Source organism: Drosophila pseudoobscura, chromosome X, assembly GCF_009870125.1.
Source record: "Drosophila pseudoobscura strain MV-25-SWS-2005 chromosome X, UCI_Dpse_MV25, whole genome shotgun sequence".
NCBI lineage: Eukaryota > Metazoa > Arthropoda > Insecta > Diptera > Drosophilidae > Drosophila > Drosophila pseudoobscura.
This window is the reverse complement of record NC_046683.1, coordinates 62,789,877-62,804,920: the sequence shown is the minus strand read 5'-3', so window position 1 is coordinate 62,804,920 and position 15,044 is coordinate 62,789,877. Positions and strand designations below refer to the sequence as shown.

Sequence of the window (15,044 nt, the reverse complement as noted above, 5' to 3'; positions counted from 1 at the left end):
GGTCGTATTCCACTGCACTTCAATAATAAACTATCGGCTATCCAAAGTAAAGCATATATGTCTCTCGCTCTCACTGTATGCTCCTCCCGTAAAGCTATCTCTGTCTTTTTGATTAGAAACCACTAGCTTATCGTTGCGTCTTTATAATTATAACATTTGATTTTTGATGTGTGGAATTCTGGTCTTTTATCTCTCGATTTATGAATTAAATTTATAATAAGTAAATAAATTAAATAAATAATAAATAAATTAAATAAGCCGTAACATTAAGAACTTTTGTAAGCACACATACCATGCCACCGCGATAATAATACGAATAAACAATACTCTAAATAATATCTTACATTATAAATGAATATTTTTTTCTAAACAGCACTTGTATCGTTTGGAACAGCTGGCTTATGCATACAATATCATGTCAAAAATTGAAACTGCCATTAATCTGCTACTCCAAGAGGCAGAAGATCTGCGAATTGGGAGCAGCATTTCGGAGCTAGACCACCTACCTACTGCCTTGGAGTTTTGCCGAGACTACTTTGCCAAAAACTCGCCAGTCATCATCCGCAATGCGCTATCCTGGCCGGCCATTGGCAAATGGACCCCGGACTACCTGATCAAGAAGCTGAACGACAAGATCGTGGATGTGGCCGTCACACCGAATGGCTATGCAGATGGTCTGGCCACTCAGAAGGGGCGAGAGTATTTTGTGCTGCCACTGGAGAAGCAAATGAAGCTGTCGGACCTCGTGCAGCGCCTCGATGATCCGATGGGTGCCATCCACTATGTTCAGAAGCAAAACTCAAATTTCAGCCAAGACTTTCCGGAGCTGGGCAGTGATTTGGTCATAAGTGACTTGGACTTTGCCCAACAGTCCTTTAATAAGCCACCAGACGCCGTTAACTTTTGGCTGGGGGACGAGCGCGCCATCACCTCCATGCACAAAGATCCCTATGAGAATATGTACTGTGTGATATCGGGATATAAGGACTTCATTCTCATACCCCCATATCAGCTAAGCTGTGTTCCACGCAGCACTTACCCCACAGGCATCTACAAGACATCGGATTCTGGCCAGTTTTATATAGATCCCCTGACAGACGAAGATGGTGTGGAACTACTAACGGAGTGGGTCAGCATAGATCCGCTGGCCCCCGACCTCGCCAAGTATCCCGAGTATGCTAGGGCCAAGCCTTTGAGAGTGCGCGTCCATGCTGGCGATGTCCTGTACCTGCCCAACTACTGGTTCCATCATGTTCGCCAGAACCACAAATGCATCGCCGTCAACTTCTGGTACGACTTGGACTACGACAGTCGCTACTGCTACTATCGCATGTTGGAGGAGCTAACCAGCCAGAAAAGGAGCCAACCCAAAACTACCTAGAAGCAGGGCCCTGGCATCTTACGGCCCGCGGACTGCCTGGGAGCAATACATCCTCCTCAGGACACCATGTTGCATAAAGTCAGTGCTTATATAATTGTTATAATGTAATTTAAAGTAGTTATACAACTAACTAAAACGCGAAATGAAAACTAAACGGAAACACGAACAAAAATTTACCACTTTCTAGCGATGAAGATGGAGAGTGAGCGAGGATTCCCCTAGCGTGTATATGTAAGTGTCTTATGTTTTACGTGCGATTAGGAATGTGTATGTGTGGGTGTGTACGTAGGGTTGGGTATATCGTTGCTAGTTTAGACTGATATCCTGCTTTCCCCCATCCCCCGAATCACCGGCAGCGAGGCCATCCGCATGCGTATCAGCATCGGCCTCCTCGTCGGGATTCTCGTTGTTTTCGCACTCGAGCTCCCCGTTTCCGTTGGAGGAGGAGACATTCTTCTGGTCAGCCTCGGCAAGATCGGCATCATTGTTGGAGTCCTGTGATTGGGACTGAGACTGCTTGCGCACTCGCTTATTTGTCTGCTTTTTGGGGCTGCTGGTGGAGGACACTTTTGACTTGGCTTGGCAGTCTGCTTTCGGATGCTCCACAACAAAGAGTTGCTCCAAATACGAGCGATACCAGATAAGGAACTCATCCCGTTGCCGGGGTATATCCATTTTCTTAATCTTGGCGAAGATCCGCTTGGGCGAAATGAGGGGCGAGGAAGTGTTTTGAGCCCAATTGGCGGCAGAGTTTTGTGCGGCCGTCGCCGTCAGCTTGGAGACCTCGGCCAGCAGGGAGTCGTTGATAATAGTGTTGTTGTGCGTCTGGTTGCGAATGCGCTTGATGATGTACTCGATCAGCTCGTGATCCGGAGCCAGCTCCACGCTGGTCACTGCCCCCGCCCCCGCCGATGTGGCAGGCTCAAGGGCCGCCTCAATTATTTGCTGGCAAAATAGCGAAGGATGAGTTTTGCACAGATCTTGTTTAGATTACTCCGTCTCTTACCTCTTCGTTCTCTGTCCTAACAGCAGAAGCGGAACCGGAGCCTGCGTATGCCGCCTCGCTCAGCTCCAAGGCTTGGGCGTGCCCGTTCTGGGCTGGCTTCGAAGGGGATCCCTTCTCGTCCTCTGGCCTGTCATTGTCCAACTGCAGGCTCATCACCTCCAAAGGTGTTTCGCTGCGGCTTTCTGTGCCCTCTGCATTAGAAGCTTCGTTCTCTGCCTCGTTCTCTTGCTCCTGTGCCGCCTGTGCAGGCAGGGAAGTTCCCTGGTTGAGGGCCTTCCTCAGGCTATGCGTCTCCTGGCTCTGCTGCAGCTGTTGATGATGTTGCTGTTGCTGCTGCTGCTGCTCGAATAGCGTTTCCAACCGCCTGTAGACATCCTCCTTGATGGATTCGTAGAACTTGGTCGTGAACTTATCGTTTTTCAATGCATTAACAAGCAGATTCCGATTCAGTTCCTCGGAGGCGGTCTCCTCGCTCTGCTCCAAAGCATTGGATTCATCCGCTGGCACTCCTCCTGCCTCTTGATTGAAGGCGGAAGGATCGATGGGTGGTGCCGCTGGTGCAGCCGCCGCGGCCTGAGGCAAGTCGTAGTCGATATACTGCGCTGGCAGCTCGAAATCAAAGCGCAGATGACGCTGCTGTAGTGGTGTTAGTGAAACTGCCGAAGTTGAGGGCTTGGCCGGCACCTTATTGCGCTGATACAATGGACTGTTGCCGAAGTTGACGTTCATGTTAACCAAATTGGAAGAGCTCGACTGATCGGCATCATCATCAAGCAGTGGGGAGGCCGCCGGACGACGACGATTACGTCGCCTGCCACCGCCATAGATGGCATTGTCATTGTTCTCCTCCACCTCGTCCAAGTCCTCGTCCACGAGCTGTGGCTCGTCCCGCCAGTCCCGCTTTCTGCCCCCACTAGTGGTATTGTTTAGGTTATTGCTGTTGATGATGCAGCTGCTGCCATGCAAAGAGCTTGTTAGTGGAGACGACTCGAAGAAGTGGTGCTGCCGTTGCTGCTGCTGCGGTTGTTGTTGGAAAGACAGGCTTGCGGCGGAGGTGCTGCGCGAGCATGGCACGGCACCATGCGACGGAAAATAGCTGAGACGCGACCTTTGACGGCGATACTGCTGATGGTCCACATTCAGCTCCTCATTGCTCTTGTTGGAGAGCAGATTCTGCCGTGAGTAGCTGCAAAGGCGCAGAAATATTAATGGGTTAATAGAAAGCAGGCAATAAACAAAGCAATCAAACTGTTAGATTCGTTAAGAATTAAGGATTAGGGATTAGGGCTGGTCAGTCGTTAGTCACTTTCAACTCTGTTAATTGAACCATTTTTTGCACTTACCGCAGGACAGAATTGAAAATGAATTGATTAACACTCAAAGGTTCTAATAATTTTATTTCTTTGGCTTCTTTCTGCGTCCCCCTTCAGAACCAACTTAAAACCAAATACAAGCCCCAAGCTACTACTAATCGAGAGTGTAATTCAGGGTTCTCATTACCTTCGGAAGTTATCCCAGTAGTTGTTGGCACGATTGCCGGGCGGCACCTGGTTATTCAGCGTCGGCTGCAGTGGCGGTGGTGCGACAGCTGCTCCTACGCCAGCCACTGGCAGCGAATGCAAATTGTTGGCATGCTGATTCTGGGTGCGCAGATTCGCATTGTTCTGGTGGATGGTGTTGTTGTGGTGATTCATGAAGATGGGTCCCGGACTGGCGCGATATGAGGGTGGAGACAGCGGCGTCTCGTTGTTGAAGTGTGTCGGTGGCGGTGGTGGGGCCGCATTGTTGAGGAACGGCTGCTGCTGCTGCTGATGGGCATCGCTACTGGTGCTGTACACACTTCCTGCCGTTCCCCCATTACGGTGACAGCTGCGCTGATAGTTGCTAAAGGCGCTCTGGTGGCCACTTTGATGGGCGCCGAAAGTGAACAACTGCTCAGACTGGGCCCGGTGGTTACTGCCGCCCAGGCACAAATTGTTGGGCATTTGGCCCAGAATGGGAGCCCCCACCGAGATGTTCGGCGGCGGCACAGACTCCGAGCGCAAGCCGTAGCTATGATCCTGACATCCCGCAACGTTTAAGCGATCCTGGAGCTGCTCGAATATAGTAACATTAGCCCCAGGCCGATTTAGTATTCAGAGAGATTTCCCTTACCGCATGCACTTGATTGGTGAGATTATCGATCTCGCGCTGCTGGTGCCACAAGCTCTGATTGCACTGGCAGACCGAGTTGATAAGCATCTGCTGGGCCTGCATGAACTGCTGCAACATCACGGCATCGGCGGCGGTATTCGAGCCGGAGGCATTAGAGGATGTGGCCTGTGGTGCATTCGGAGCTGACTTGCACTCTACGTTGCTGGGCTGCGCTTGGGCATAGATGGGTTGCTGAGCAGCATTCCAGGCATTGCTGGCATTGTGCGATGCTGCAAGCGAGAGATAAATACCAGATCATATGAGTAGCGTTTGTACTTACCCCACATACCCTGTACTGGCGCCATGGGCGGTGGCATGTACTGCGATCTAGCGCTGCTCGAGAGCAGGCTATCGTTGCCAAGCGACAGCGTATCGATGGTCACATTGAGATCCTCCTCATTGTGGATAGGAGGAGGTGGTGGGTTGTTGGCTGGCTGCGCGCGTCGCTGCTCCACCACTGTGCTGGCCGAGGGAGCACGTTTCAGGGTGGCCGAGGATGCCGTGCGCACATTGGCAAAGTACTTGTCACTATCGGTGTCATCGTTGCCCTCGTCGTCTGCCTCCGAGGTGGTGTTGTTGTTATTCATGTAGCGTTGCTCGAGCTCGCGCTGCTTCTGCTCGTATTCCTTCCGCAGACGCTCGCACTGCAGTCGTAATTCGTCGTGCAGTTGCTCCCGAGGGGGAGTGGCCTGCAAGGAGGTCTCTACCTCGGAGGGCTCCTCTTCATGCGCTTCTTCACGCTGCCTCATGGGCGTGGGCGTCGGCGTCAGGCTGCTTCTCTTCAGCGCCTCCTCGCCCATCTGGACGGCGGCGGCCGCCTGCTGCTTGCGTCGCTCGATCTCCGCCTTCAAGGCCAAGATACGGTCGCGTTCCTTTTGCAGGCTGGCTGCCTCGGCCCTCAGCTCCGACGTGACATCGCTGAGGGTGTGCACACGATGGTTAAGATCGTCTGGGAGCAGCTGTCGTTCGATGCTCGCACTCTCCAGTTCCCGCTCCCGCTCTAAAAGATCACCGACGCTCGGCGTTGAATCCTCAATCTGGCTGACCGTATTCAGCATGCCCTTGAGCCGGGCCATTTGTGCCTTGAGGGCATCAATGTCTGCCGTCTTTTGGTTAATCATGGTCTGGGCGTGGAGTGCACGCTGAGCGGCATTGGCCGCCTCCTGCCGCAGGATGGGTACATTCCGCTGATACTCCACGGGAACCACGCGATCCGTGGTGGACACTGGATCAGCGGCAGGAGTCGGAGCCGGCACCGGATTGGCCGGTGGTGGAGTATCGTTTTTGGCTTCTCTCACTGCCCGACAGGTCTCCTTAGCCGATTGATTGATGATGTTCAATTGATCGACGAGATTCCGCATATCCTCGCGCTGACTGCGCAACGATTCGAGCTTCTCCTGCAGAGCCTCCTGCTCGGCCAGGATCTCTGGACCGTCGTCACCCAGGACGCTGCTCAGCTCGTTTTGATTATGTATAAATGCGGTGAGACATTTCATGCGCCCCACCAGCGAGGCCATGTCGTCCTGGACCTGTTGCACCGACTCATAGTTGGGCCCCTCGCCGCCGTTGCTCGAGTGAGGCATGTGGCTGGCCTGCTGGCGCAGCTGCTCCATCTCGCTGAGATGCGTTTTGGCCATATTCTGAATGTGCACCAGCTTGGCCTGCTCATCCTGAAGATGCTGCATATTTCGATTGGAGGCATCCAGGCGCTGCTGCAGTTCATCGAAGCTAGGTGTTGCATCGGGTGTGGGCGTCTCCAGGACGCTATGCAGCGATTGTATCGACTGGGCGCGATTGTCGCTCATCTGAAAGGTGATAGGTGGAGAGAGAACTGCCTTTATGACATACATATTTTATTAAATTTAAAGTGAAAGGCCTACCTCACTCAATGCCACATCCTCCAGGCTGGTGGAATTGACAATGCCCTCTTCCTGCTCGACGCTGGGATTGATCTCGTGCACCATGTTCTTCAGCTGCTCCGCTAAGATTCCGTTCGTTTGCAGTCTGCTGTTATTCAAATTATCATCGAATTCCATCAGCGAGCGAAAAACCTCAAGCTGTGGGCGAGCTCCTTCACCTCGGGGGCCCAAGGCGACGCCAAGCAATCGTTGGACAAGCGTCTGCAGTCCACCGGCGAACTGAATCAAGTGCTCTTCGTTGCCGTTAGTTGTGGTCGCGTTGGGTATGACCACACCTACTGTGGCATTCGGGGGCGTCGATTGACGCAAACGTAGCAGCGCCGACGACGCGGAAGGCGGGGCAGCAGTTGACGGCTGATGCTGGACTCGCTGCACGGGACGGACGGGAAAGCAATAGCGCTGCTGCTGCTCCTGCAATTGCTCTGCAAAAGGGAGGAGAATATTGTGTGGGCATTAGTGTGGGCTGCTGCTGGCTGGCGTGGAGCGTAGAGACGGCATTTATTTTTGTGGCCCTCGTGTATTTATAGACCATGAACTGGCGCACCATTCAGTGTGTGGGCCAAGTAAAAACTTTTCCGAGCCTTACCTGTTGGGTCGTAGCTGTTGTGCTCCGCAGCCAAATGACGCAGTGCCTCCCGCTGGTGTTGCTGTACTCCTGGCGATGTGGTTGTTGATATGGCAGACTGTTGGTCCTCCTGGGAGCGGATCTGCCCGTTGGTGATGCGAGTTCGCTGCAGCAGATCCTTCAAGCAGCAGCAGGTAAATATTACCAGGAATATTAGTATAAGAAACGTGGTAATTTTTGCAAGAAGTATCTTTATATAAATATATCTGTATAGATATATATATATGTATGTGTATGTATATTATATATGTGGTTCTTTGGCAAATCGAAATTCGTTGTCCGCTGTGATTGCGTTCGTTTCGTTTCTGTTACTGAAACAGTCGGCGGCCACGAATTTTTCTGGCGGGGGCTGAGATGAGTTTGAAATGTATTTATAAATCGAAAGAGAACAGCGGAGAGGCCTCTTTCACTATGTACGTTTAGAGGATGCGAGGCCGGATGAAGCCATGGCAACGCCGCAAGCGAAAATTGTGGGCGGCAATCAATTGCAATGCAATGCATGGGAGAATCTCTCCTCTCACTTTTTGTTAACTCACATTTAGTGTTTTTAGTGTTTCCCGTTGCAGAGGTTCCACAAAGTCCATGTCTGGCTCTCCCAGATGCTCCTGATGGCGTCTAGAACGTGCCGATCTGTTGGCAGGTGCGGCGGCTCCACCTGAATTTGTCTGTTGCTGTTTGGGCACTGCGCCGGTACCAGTGCCCACGGAATTGGTCGCGTGGTTGTTGCTCCCACTGCTGCGGCCCGTATTACTAGCTTGGTCCACAACACGTTTAATGGGCGGCGCCATCACAAAATATACATATACAAAAAAGACGCCTTAAACTAATAAATTTTTTTCCTTGTCGTTTGAGCAGCTGTTCAGTGACTTATCGGACTTGTCGATAAAATATACATCTACCGATGACAAAAATGAACTAGCCCACTTAAGCCCCCTCTATTTAAACAGTTCAACGACTTGAAGTAAATGTCGACAAATATTACTGATTGTAAATTCTTCTTGTAGATCTTTCCTCTGAACTTAAAAAAACTACGATATCTTTCACCGGAACTGCGCTAAAATTATTCAATTTTCATTATTTTCGGTGGAATATTAAAATACCCCCTTGGTCTACAATGAATTCATTTTCTCCGTCAAGGATTGGAAATCATAATCGGCGTTTTTTTTTATATTAGGCTAAATATTACAAGCTAACTTGGACCCTCAGCTCTCAACTCATAGTTTTATCCGATTAATAATTGAATTTCCTACAAGACTAGTTAGCTTGATGTTATAATTTTTATTTGATTATTTATGAAATACAGGTTAAACAAAAAAGGTTAAAAAAATGTAAATTGTGTATATGGTAACTACACGATAACTACACATTAGGATCCTGTCCACTGAATATTTGGTAGAGCCGCTTTTAAGTTTAATATCGATTACCGTATTAAGGAAAAATAGTAACTTATAATAAATATATTACTGAATGGGATGTAGAAAAAGGTGTTTTCTACTTTCAACATATTTATTTACTCTGTTATTAGCTATGGGGTTCAACAGGGATGTATAATTATATTTTGCCTAATTTTCAAGAAGAATTCTAGTGTTGGTAAGGTGCTGCTGTTAGTCGTTAAGCTGCGATCTTGTTCAATTTTCGTTCTTAAATTCGTCAAGATTAGAGCCTATTTTCCCTGTTTACGCTGAATAATCTCCTCTTTGAGCGTCCTAATGCGATCCCGTTCCGCCCGCAGACTCTCCGCCTGGCCGCGTAGGTCACTGGTGAAATCCGTAAACATGTTTAGCATTGAATTCAGCAGCTCCGCGTTATCTGGGGCAGCAGCGGTGCGAGCTAGCTGGGGCGCCTCTTCCGCCTCGGCTGGCAGTCGAACTTCCCTGGTGGCATTCGATGAGCTTGTCGTTTGTCGGCTGCTCTGACTTGAGATAGTGGAGGTCTGCGAAGATTCCCTGGTGGACACGTGCTGCTCGATCAGCTTTGTAGTATCGACCATGTGCTGGACTCGTTTGAATTGGGCCTTCAGGTTGGCAATCTCATTCAACTTTTCCTGCAGATAACTAGCTGTTTCCTCTTTGTTCTCATCGCAGTGTTCCTCTTCCTCTTTTAGGACACCTTCTGCAGAAGCGGCGGCCACTGGTTCGGGATCGACTGGAGCTGCGATTGGCGTTTCTGATGGGCTGGGCGGCGCTGCCAGAGGCTGCTGCTCTTCTCCGTGGCCTGTCTGCCTTAGCTGCTGGCGCTGGGCATTCAGTCGGGTGAGCTCTGCAGCGCGTGTTCTCAAGGTTTCCATCTCCTCCAGCAGCTGACGATGTTCCTCCTGCATCTCCTGAAGCTGCCGATTGGAGGCGGCCAGGCGCTTCAAAAAATTGACAATATTATTTTTTGAAATCTCTTACAATCGGATTACAGCTTACCTCACTGAGGGCGGCATTGTCCCCATTTGGTGGTCTGTTCAGCTCATTGACCATTATGCAGCTGAATGAAAAGTGTAAAAAATCGTAATCTTAATATTATATCGGGCAGATTGGTAAAGATTTGAAAACAAACACATGCCCACCACCACGAAGCACTGTCTATAAATAAATTGTTCCTTGTCGGATTGACTTTTCGGTTAGGAATGTGTCAATCATTTTTACGCTTTGCTTTTCAAATGCGGCAATTGTAGGAGGACAATTCCCATCAATTCAGCACATCAGCAATTATGTAAACTTACATAGAGGGAAGTATAATAACAATACACTCAACAAATGCAGAAATGTGTTTTTTCAAAATATACAATATATGTATACTGTATTTATTTATTTTCCTTCCGTAGAGCGCCGAGCAGTGCACAGATTGATGCCAAAGATCCAACTGAATCGTGCCGAAAATGAAATTCTTTCAAACGATCTTGTCTATAAGTAAAAGTGCGGTCGGTGGCTGGCCCAGGCGGCGAACGTTTCCGTCTTGATGTGAGGCACCTAGGAAATCAGAGGCGAATGCACAGAGTACAAGCAAAACGATATATGTACATATGTACATATCTTTTATGGGAAGACACCCAAGAAATCATATGGAAAATTGTACAGTCAAGAGTCATTGTTTTTGCAGCTAATAATTAGTTTGTCAGCATCGCGGAGAAGACATTGATGGAGTAGTGATAAGACAATCAATTGATTGTACTTAACAGAAAAAGCCTTATAAAGGAAGAGTTGCCAGCAGCCAGCAGTTGGGGTTATAAGCTGACAATGACTGGAGGTAAGTAGCACCCAATGTGTAATTTGTGCCTTTGATGGTGATTCATTTGTTTCGTAGCAAAACGACTGTCAATTCTCGGACTGCTGCTGTGCAGCCATTTTCTGGTTAAAGCAGTAGATGCTGATGATTTGCAGGCTAGAGAAGATGACGGCGCACCCGCATCTAATGATCTGATCTTGGGCAACCTCAGCCTCTGCGAGAACGTGGCCGACAGTGTGTTTTTGCCGTATGTGGGTGACTGCAACAAGTACTACCTCTGTCGGTGTATGTGCGATCCTCAAGATAAATCGAAAGTTCCATGTTGATGTTATTTTTATGTCATTTCTCAGATGGAGAGGCCATTGAACTGCAGTGCGAATGGCCTTACCTGTTCAGTGCCCCCACCCAGAGCTGCGTGAACTCCACTCAGGCACACTGCTTGCCCACCTGCTCCAATTTCCAGCTGACCACCTTCAGCTATGAGCGAACCTGCACCAAGTATGTCCTCTGCTATTATGGGCATCCGGTTCTGAGAGAGTGCCTGGATGGCCTACAGTACAATGCACAAACGGATCGTTGCGATTTCCCCCAGAACGTGGACTGCGTGGAGTCCGAGTGCTCCATCTACTATAATGCCTACCAATTGCACTACGTGCCCAGCAAAGTCTCCTGCGAGAAGTATTTCCTCTGTGGCAATGGCGTGCCCAGGGAGCAGACTTGTACTCCCGGATTGTACTTTAGCACCAAATGCAACTGCTGCGTTTTACCATCCAATTCTGACTGTCAGGTGGGTTAATTTTGGATGAATTTTTGTTCAATGAACCAGAAGGTAATCCAATGTTCTTGAAGATCCCCTCCCGGAAGAAAATAGTCCAACCGTTCTCACGACTGTCACCACGGATAGCCGATATAATGTGTCCCTCTGCGGGTGTACATTTTTATTCGCACGAGTCGCGCAAGGATGCCTATTACTTCTGTGTGGATGGCCATGGCTTGACCCTGGACTGCTCTCCTGGCCTGTGGTACGATGGCAAGGAACAGGAGTGTCGAGAACCCAAAAATGTAGAGCTCTGAGAGAAAGCAATAAATAATACAAAATATAATGAAACTTACTCGACGAAGATGGTTATATTTTGGAAAAAATTAATTCGAAAATTAATTGGCTCCTTAGCTGTATCTTTGGACTTTGATATGCAATGACTGCACCAGGCCGAAGGCCGTTGCGGGTGAATCCTCCTTCCGCCCAACCGAGGGACACTGCCGCATGACGCGTGACTTGTATTACCGAACCGGTCGCGTACAGGCAGGAAAGCTAGATTTTCTACTAGTATTCGAGGAAAATTATAGCTAAACGGACTAAAAGAGCTAATAATGGATTCAAAACATTAAAATACTAATACTAAATACGGAAAAGGTATGTTAGCATTAGTAAAACATTGCTTTCTTTTGCGTGTAATAAAATTTGTCGATTTGATCATCGTAAAAAGGCGTGTGTCGCTATTCAGACCTACATTGCTAGCCATCCATCAAAAGCCAAAAATATTTTTGAGAGACAAGTGCAATTTATTTTCTGTGAGGGATTCTCCTTAAGCAGTCGCGAATTGAGGTTCACGGCATTCCTCGCGCTTGGCATCGTAGACGAGACCGGGTGTGCAATCCAAGGTGACACCACGTCCATTCAGGCAGTAGTAGTAGGAATCCTGGCGGTTCTTGTGTGCATAAAAGTGAGTACCCTCGGCAGGGCATACAATGCCGGCGCTTCGGGGAGGAGCCTTCGCATAGGGCAGGATATTGCGCTGCAGAGTCTCCACCTGAAAGAAATATCGCAAGATATGATATGCTCCCAAGAAGAAGACGAGGATTCCACTCACCGTGCAGTTGACCTTCGAGGCGAAGTCACAGCTCGTCGTCGCGGCATTGTATTGCAGGCCGCGGGTGCAGTTCCGGACTTGTGGCAGACCGTCCACACAGACAAAGTACTTGTCGCACAACGACTTGCTGGCTATGTAGACAATGGCCGCAGGATTGTTCTGCCTGACACAGAGGTTGTCCACGCAATCCACATACTGTGGGTAGTCGCAGCGATCCGTCTGGGCATTGTACTGCAGGCCGTCGGAGCATTGTCGAAGTACGGGTGTGCCGTCGAAGCAGAGCACGTACTTGGTACAGGTGCGGTCGTAGCAGAAAGATGTGAGGCCTTTGGCGGGACAAGTGGGCAAGCACCTGACTTCCTCCACAACCACGCACTGCTGATCGGTAGCATCGAAATAGTAGCCTTGCGGGCACTCCCGAGGCACAGCCGTTTCACCTGGAAAAGAGAGTCATAAGCTGCAGGGGATAAGGAGTCACAGTCACTCACTCATGCACAAGTAGTACTGGCTGCAGTTGCTGATGTGCGGCAGGAACAGATTGCTGACGACACCCGAGCAGATGTTGATGTCGGCTCCCATGGCTCCATAGCTTCCAATAAGGGCTGTCAAGGCCAGCAGGGTCAGGCGGTACATCACTGTTGGAGAGTTGGATAATAATACTAGATCTGCGCCATGCATCCCGTACTCACTTGTTGGTCTAGTCTTCCTCTGTATACTGTTGTCTTGGTATAACAAGTTCCTCCATTTATAGCTAGCCCTTTTTGGCAATCAGCCGCTGGCGATGTGTTTGGCTCACTGCAAATTGCAAATCTTATCAGATGAGGATGCATGATTGCCTGTTGTTATTACTATCGCTCGAAACTCGTCTCATTCAAATTCGGTTGGGACAGATAAGGGCAACAACACCCAATTTCGAGTAAGTTTTAACGAGAAGTTAAAGTGCTGCCGTTCATTAGGGCAACACGTGTAACGAATATTAATATTAATGAAATTCGCATTTCACAACCTAAAGATCCTTTGTAATAGCTTCTCAGAGCAATTACATAGTTAGGAACTTTCGCCGGAATCGCTTCGAGACAGAAGCTTGAAATCTGCATGAGAAAATAGTTCAGAATACGTACATATGTATGTACCTATAGAAAATAGATACGAGTTGTATACAGCTTTGATGGCGCAAGATATGATATGTTAGATGAGGTATCGTGTGCTATGATCTCTTGCGATCAATCATGAGCTATACAGATTCCTGATTCCTGGAACCTTATCTTTGTTTAGAAATGTTTAGCGCAGACAAATTGAATGCTGAAATGTTTGGGGAAATTAAAATGTAGTTCTCCTGCGGGAGTCGTGTGCCGAAATGAATGGATCGATAAGAGAGCTGTGGCAAGAACTCATTAGACGACACTACTTTCCGCTCGAGCGCAAAACATGGCGAATAAAAATCCAGCATTTTAAATTGATATAAATTGCATATTTATCGGGTGATTGAGAAACAGTTGACTTGCGGATCTCGTGCTATCCAGGAGTAAGTAGCTCGGAGTCAAAGTTTCTCCAATACCCGTTCATTCCGTATCTTTCTCTGCGCAGTGAACTGCCTGATGTACTTGGGCTTACTGGTGGTCCTTTTCCTAATCGAAAATGTTTGGTGCGACGATAACGAGGGTCTGGTGGTAGCTCCTTCGCCCAACGATGATCGCGAAGGGGAGGACGATATCTCCCAGTATGACATGTACAAAAACACTGATATAGATGTATGCGCCAACGTTGCTGATGGCGTCCACCTTCCCTATGTCGGCAGCTGTAGCATGTGGATCGAGTGCGAGAGTGAGTGGGAAAAGCAACAGCTGGCTGGGTAGGAAGGCAACGTGCCAGATTGGTTCACCTTTCTTTGTTTCTTCCAGATAATACCATTAAGGAAACTGGAGATTGCAAGGTGCAAGGGAGTGATATGTTATTCGATCCTGTCCATCAGCTGTGCTCCCCTCCGAAATACGTGCAGTGCCAGCCCACCTGCTCCGAATTCACGCTAAGCAGTTTCTGCTATGACAACACCTGCACCAAGTATATCCTCTGCTACTATGGGCGCCCGGTTCTGAGGAAATGCCACGACGGCCTCCAGTACAACAACATGACGGATCGCTGCGACTTCCCCCAGTACGTGGACTGTGTGGCCAACGAGTGCTCGGCAATAGAACAGCCAGAGAACATAACTTACCTGTCAAGCAAGGCCAGTTGCGACAAGTACTTCATCTGCTCCGATGGCCTAGCATGGGAGCAGCAGTGTGCTGCCGGTCTCTACTACAATCCCGAGTGCAAGTGCTGTGACTTCGCCAAAAACGTCAACTGTACCGTAAGCTATGATCGGGATATTGAGAATGGATATGCCTTTATCTGACACACGACTTGTATGAATATTTAGGTGGATGCAGTAGCCCGGAACATTCAGCCCTATTACCGGTCGCCCCTGCGCCGCGCCGACATCGATTGCCCGATGGTGGGAGTGAACTTCTATCCACATAAGTCCCGCCTGGATGCTTATTACTACTGTGTGGATGGACATGGCCTGACCCTGGACTGCACTCCTGGTCTTCACTTTGACCCGAAGGTTGGGGAGTGCCGCGAGCCGAAGTTTGTTGGCTCCTTAAAATAAACGATGCTAGTATTTCTCTTGAATGCTATGTTGATCGGTTCTGCCTTTCTCTCAAAGTCTCCCTCTTCTTCGGTCCTCCTTTCATGGGATGCACGGAGAGCCGCCTGCCTTACCTTCTGTCTAATTTAACCTGGTGAACATCCTGCTATCTATCCATCTCACTCTGAAAGCTTTCAAAGCTCAAAA

The 15,044-nt window shown here is 49.0% G+C and overlaps 6 protein-coding genes across 7 annotated transcripts; 3 read left to right on the top strand and 3 right to left on the bottom strand.

The window, feature by feature from the left end:
• The first annotated feature begins 102 nt into the window (after positions 1-102).
• JMJD7 (Jumonji domain containing 7) lies at positions 103-1,535 on the top strand. 2 transcript variants are annotated; one of them, XM_015188471.2, is made up of 2 exons: positions 103-220; positions 374-1,535. In XM_015188471.2, exon 2 carries the CDS (start codon positions 416-418, stop codon positions 1,379-1,381), a length of 966 nt encoding a protein of 321 aa, XP_015043957.2. In that variant the 5' UTR covers positions 103-220; positions 374-415; the 3' UTR covers positions 1,382-1,535. The 2 variants fall into 2 exon arrangements, with proteins under 2 accessions (XP_015043957.2, XP_001352894.3); XM_001352858.4 differs by having other exon boundaries at positions 103-278.
• Positions 1,468-8,019, bottom strand: cmb (combover). The gene is made up of 8 exons (XM_001352859.4): positions 7,661-8,019; positions 7,086-7,242; positions 6,461-6,921; positions 4,861-6,385; positions 4,542-4,810; positions 3,888-4,480; positions 2,388-3,573; positions 1,468-2,326 (listed from the first exon to the last, which is right to left on the bottom strand). The coding sequence occupies exons 1-8, from the start codon at positions 7,910-7,912 to the stop codon at positions 1,688-1,690; spliced, it is 5,082 nt and encodes a 1,693-aa protein (XP_001352895.3). The 5' UTR covers positions 7,913-8,019; the 3' UTR covers positions 1,468-1,687.
• Positions 8,020-8,389: 370 nt separating this feature from the next.
• LOC4812346 (uncharacterized) lies at positions 8,390-9,982 on the bottom strand. Its single transcript, XM_001352860.4, has 3 exons — positions 9,835-9,982; positions 9,536-9,596; positions 8,390-9,477 (listed from the first exon to the last, which is right to left on the bottom strand). The coding sequence occupies exons 2-3, from the start codon at positions 9,587-9,589 to the stop codon at positions 8,788-8,790; spliced, it is 744 nt and encodes a 247-aa protein (XP_001352896.2). The 5' UTR covers positions 9,590-9,596; positions 9,835-9,982; the 3' UTR covers positions 8,390-8,787.
• A 126-nt stretch (positions 9,983-10,108) lies between these two features.
• LOC6900212 (uncharacterized) lies at positions 10,109-11,449 on the top strand. The gene is made up of 4 exons (XM_002135508.3): positions 10,109-10,358; positions 10,416-10,622; positions 10,688-11,124; positions 11,187-11,449. Exons 1-4 carry the CDS (start codon positions 10,349-10,351, stop codon positions 11,409-11,411), a joined length of 879 nt encoding a protein of 292 aa, XP_002135544.1. The 5' UTR covers positions 10,109-10,348; the 3' UTR covers positions 11,412-11,449.
• A 428-nt stretch (positions 11,450-11,877) lies between these two features.
• LOC4811953 (protein obstructor-E) lies at positions 11,878-12,996 on the bottom strand. The gene is made up of 4 exons (XM_001352861.4): positions 12,898-12,996; positions 12,697-12,843; positions 12,209-12,645; positions 11,878-12,148 (listed from the first exon to the last, which is right to left on the bottom strand). Coding segments are annotated over exons 1-4 (810 nt in total). The 5' UTR covers positions 12,899-12,996; the 3' UTR covers positions 11,878-11,923.
• Positions 12,997-13,626: 630 nt separating this feature from the next.
• LOC6900213 (probable chitinase 10) lies at positions 13,627-14,892 on the top strand. Its single transcript, XM_033383482.1, has 4 exons — positions 13,627-13,733; positions 13,796-14,032; positions 14,110-14,558; positions 14,628-14,892. Coding segments are annotated over exons 1-4 (918 nt in total). The 5' UTR covers positions 13,627-13,732; the 3' UTR covers positions 14,859-14,892.
• The last annotated feature ends 152 nt before the right edge of the window (positions 14,893-15,044 follow it).

Bases quoted from the DNA above. Each gene is read 5' to 3' on its own strand.
- cmb (XM_001352859.4), bottom strand. From the start codon at position 7,912: ATGGCGCCGCCCATTAAACGTGTTGTGGACCAAGCTAGTAATACGGGC. The intron at 6,922-7,085 runs GTAAGGCTCGGA...TCCCTTTTGCAG, and splicing joins CAACAGCTACGACCCAACAG to AGCAATTGCAGGAGCAGCAG. The intron at 4,811-4,860 runs GTAAGTACAAAC...TCTCGCTTGCAG, and splicing joins GCCAGTACAGGGTATGTGGG to CATCGCACAATGCCAGCAAT.
- LOC6900212 (XM_002135508.3), top strand. The intron at 10,623-10,687 runs GTATGTGCGATC...GTCATTTCTCAG, and splicing joins CAAGTACTACCTCTGTCGGT to ATGGAGAGGCCATTGAACTG. The intron at 11,125-11,186 runs GTGGGTTAATTT...ATGTTCTTGAAG, and splicing joins CATCCAATTCTGACTGTCAG to ATCCCCTCCCGGAAGAAAAT.
- LOC4811953 (XM_001352861.4), bottom strand. The intron at 12,646-12,696 runs GTGAGTGACTGT...TCTCTTTTCCAG, and splicing joins CCAGTACTACTTGTGCATGA to GTGAAACGGCTGTGCCTCGG. The intron at 12,149-12,208 runs GTGAGTGGAATC...TATTTCTTTCAG, and splicing joins CCTCGAAGGTCAACTGCACG to GTGGAGACTCTGCAGCGCAA.
- LOC6900213 (XM_033383482.1), top strand. The intron at 14,033-14,109 runs GTGAGTGGGAAA...TGTTTCTTCCAG, and splicing joins CATGTGGATCGAGTGCGAGA to ATAATACCATTAAGGAAACT. The intron at 14,559-14,627 runs GTAAGCTATGAT...ATGAATATTTAG, and splicing joins CCAAAAACGTCAACTGTACC to GTGGATGCAGTAGCCCGGAA.
- JMJD7 (XM_015188471.2), top strand. From the start codon at position 416: ATGTCAAAAATTGAAACTGCCATTAATCTGCTACTCCAAGAGGCAGAA.
- LOC4812346 (XM_001352860.4), bottom strand. From the start codon at position 9,589: ATGGTCAATGAGCTGAACAGACCACCAAATGGGGACAATGCCGCCCTC. The intron at 9,478-9,535 runs GTAAGCTGTAAT...AATTTTTTGAAG, and splicing joins ACAATGCCGCCCTCAGTGAG to CGCCTGGCCGCCTCCAATCG.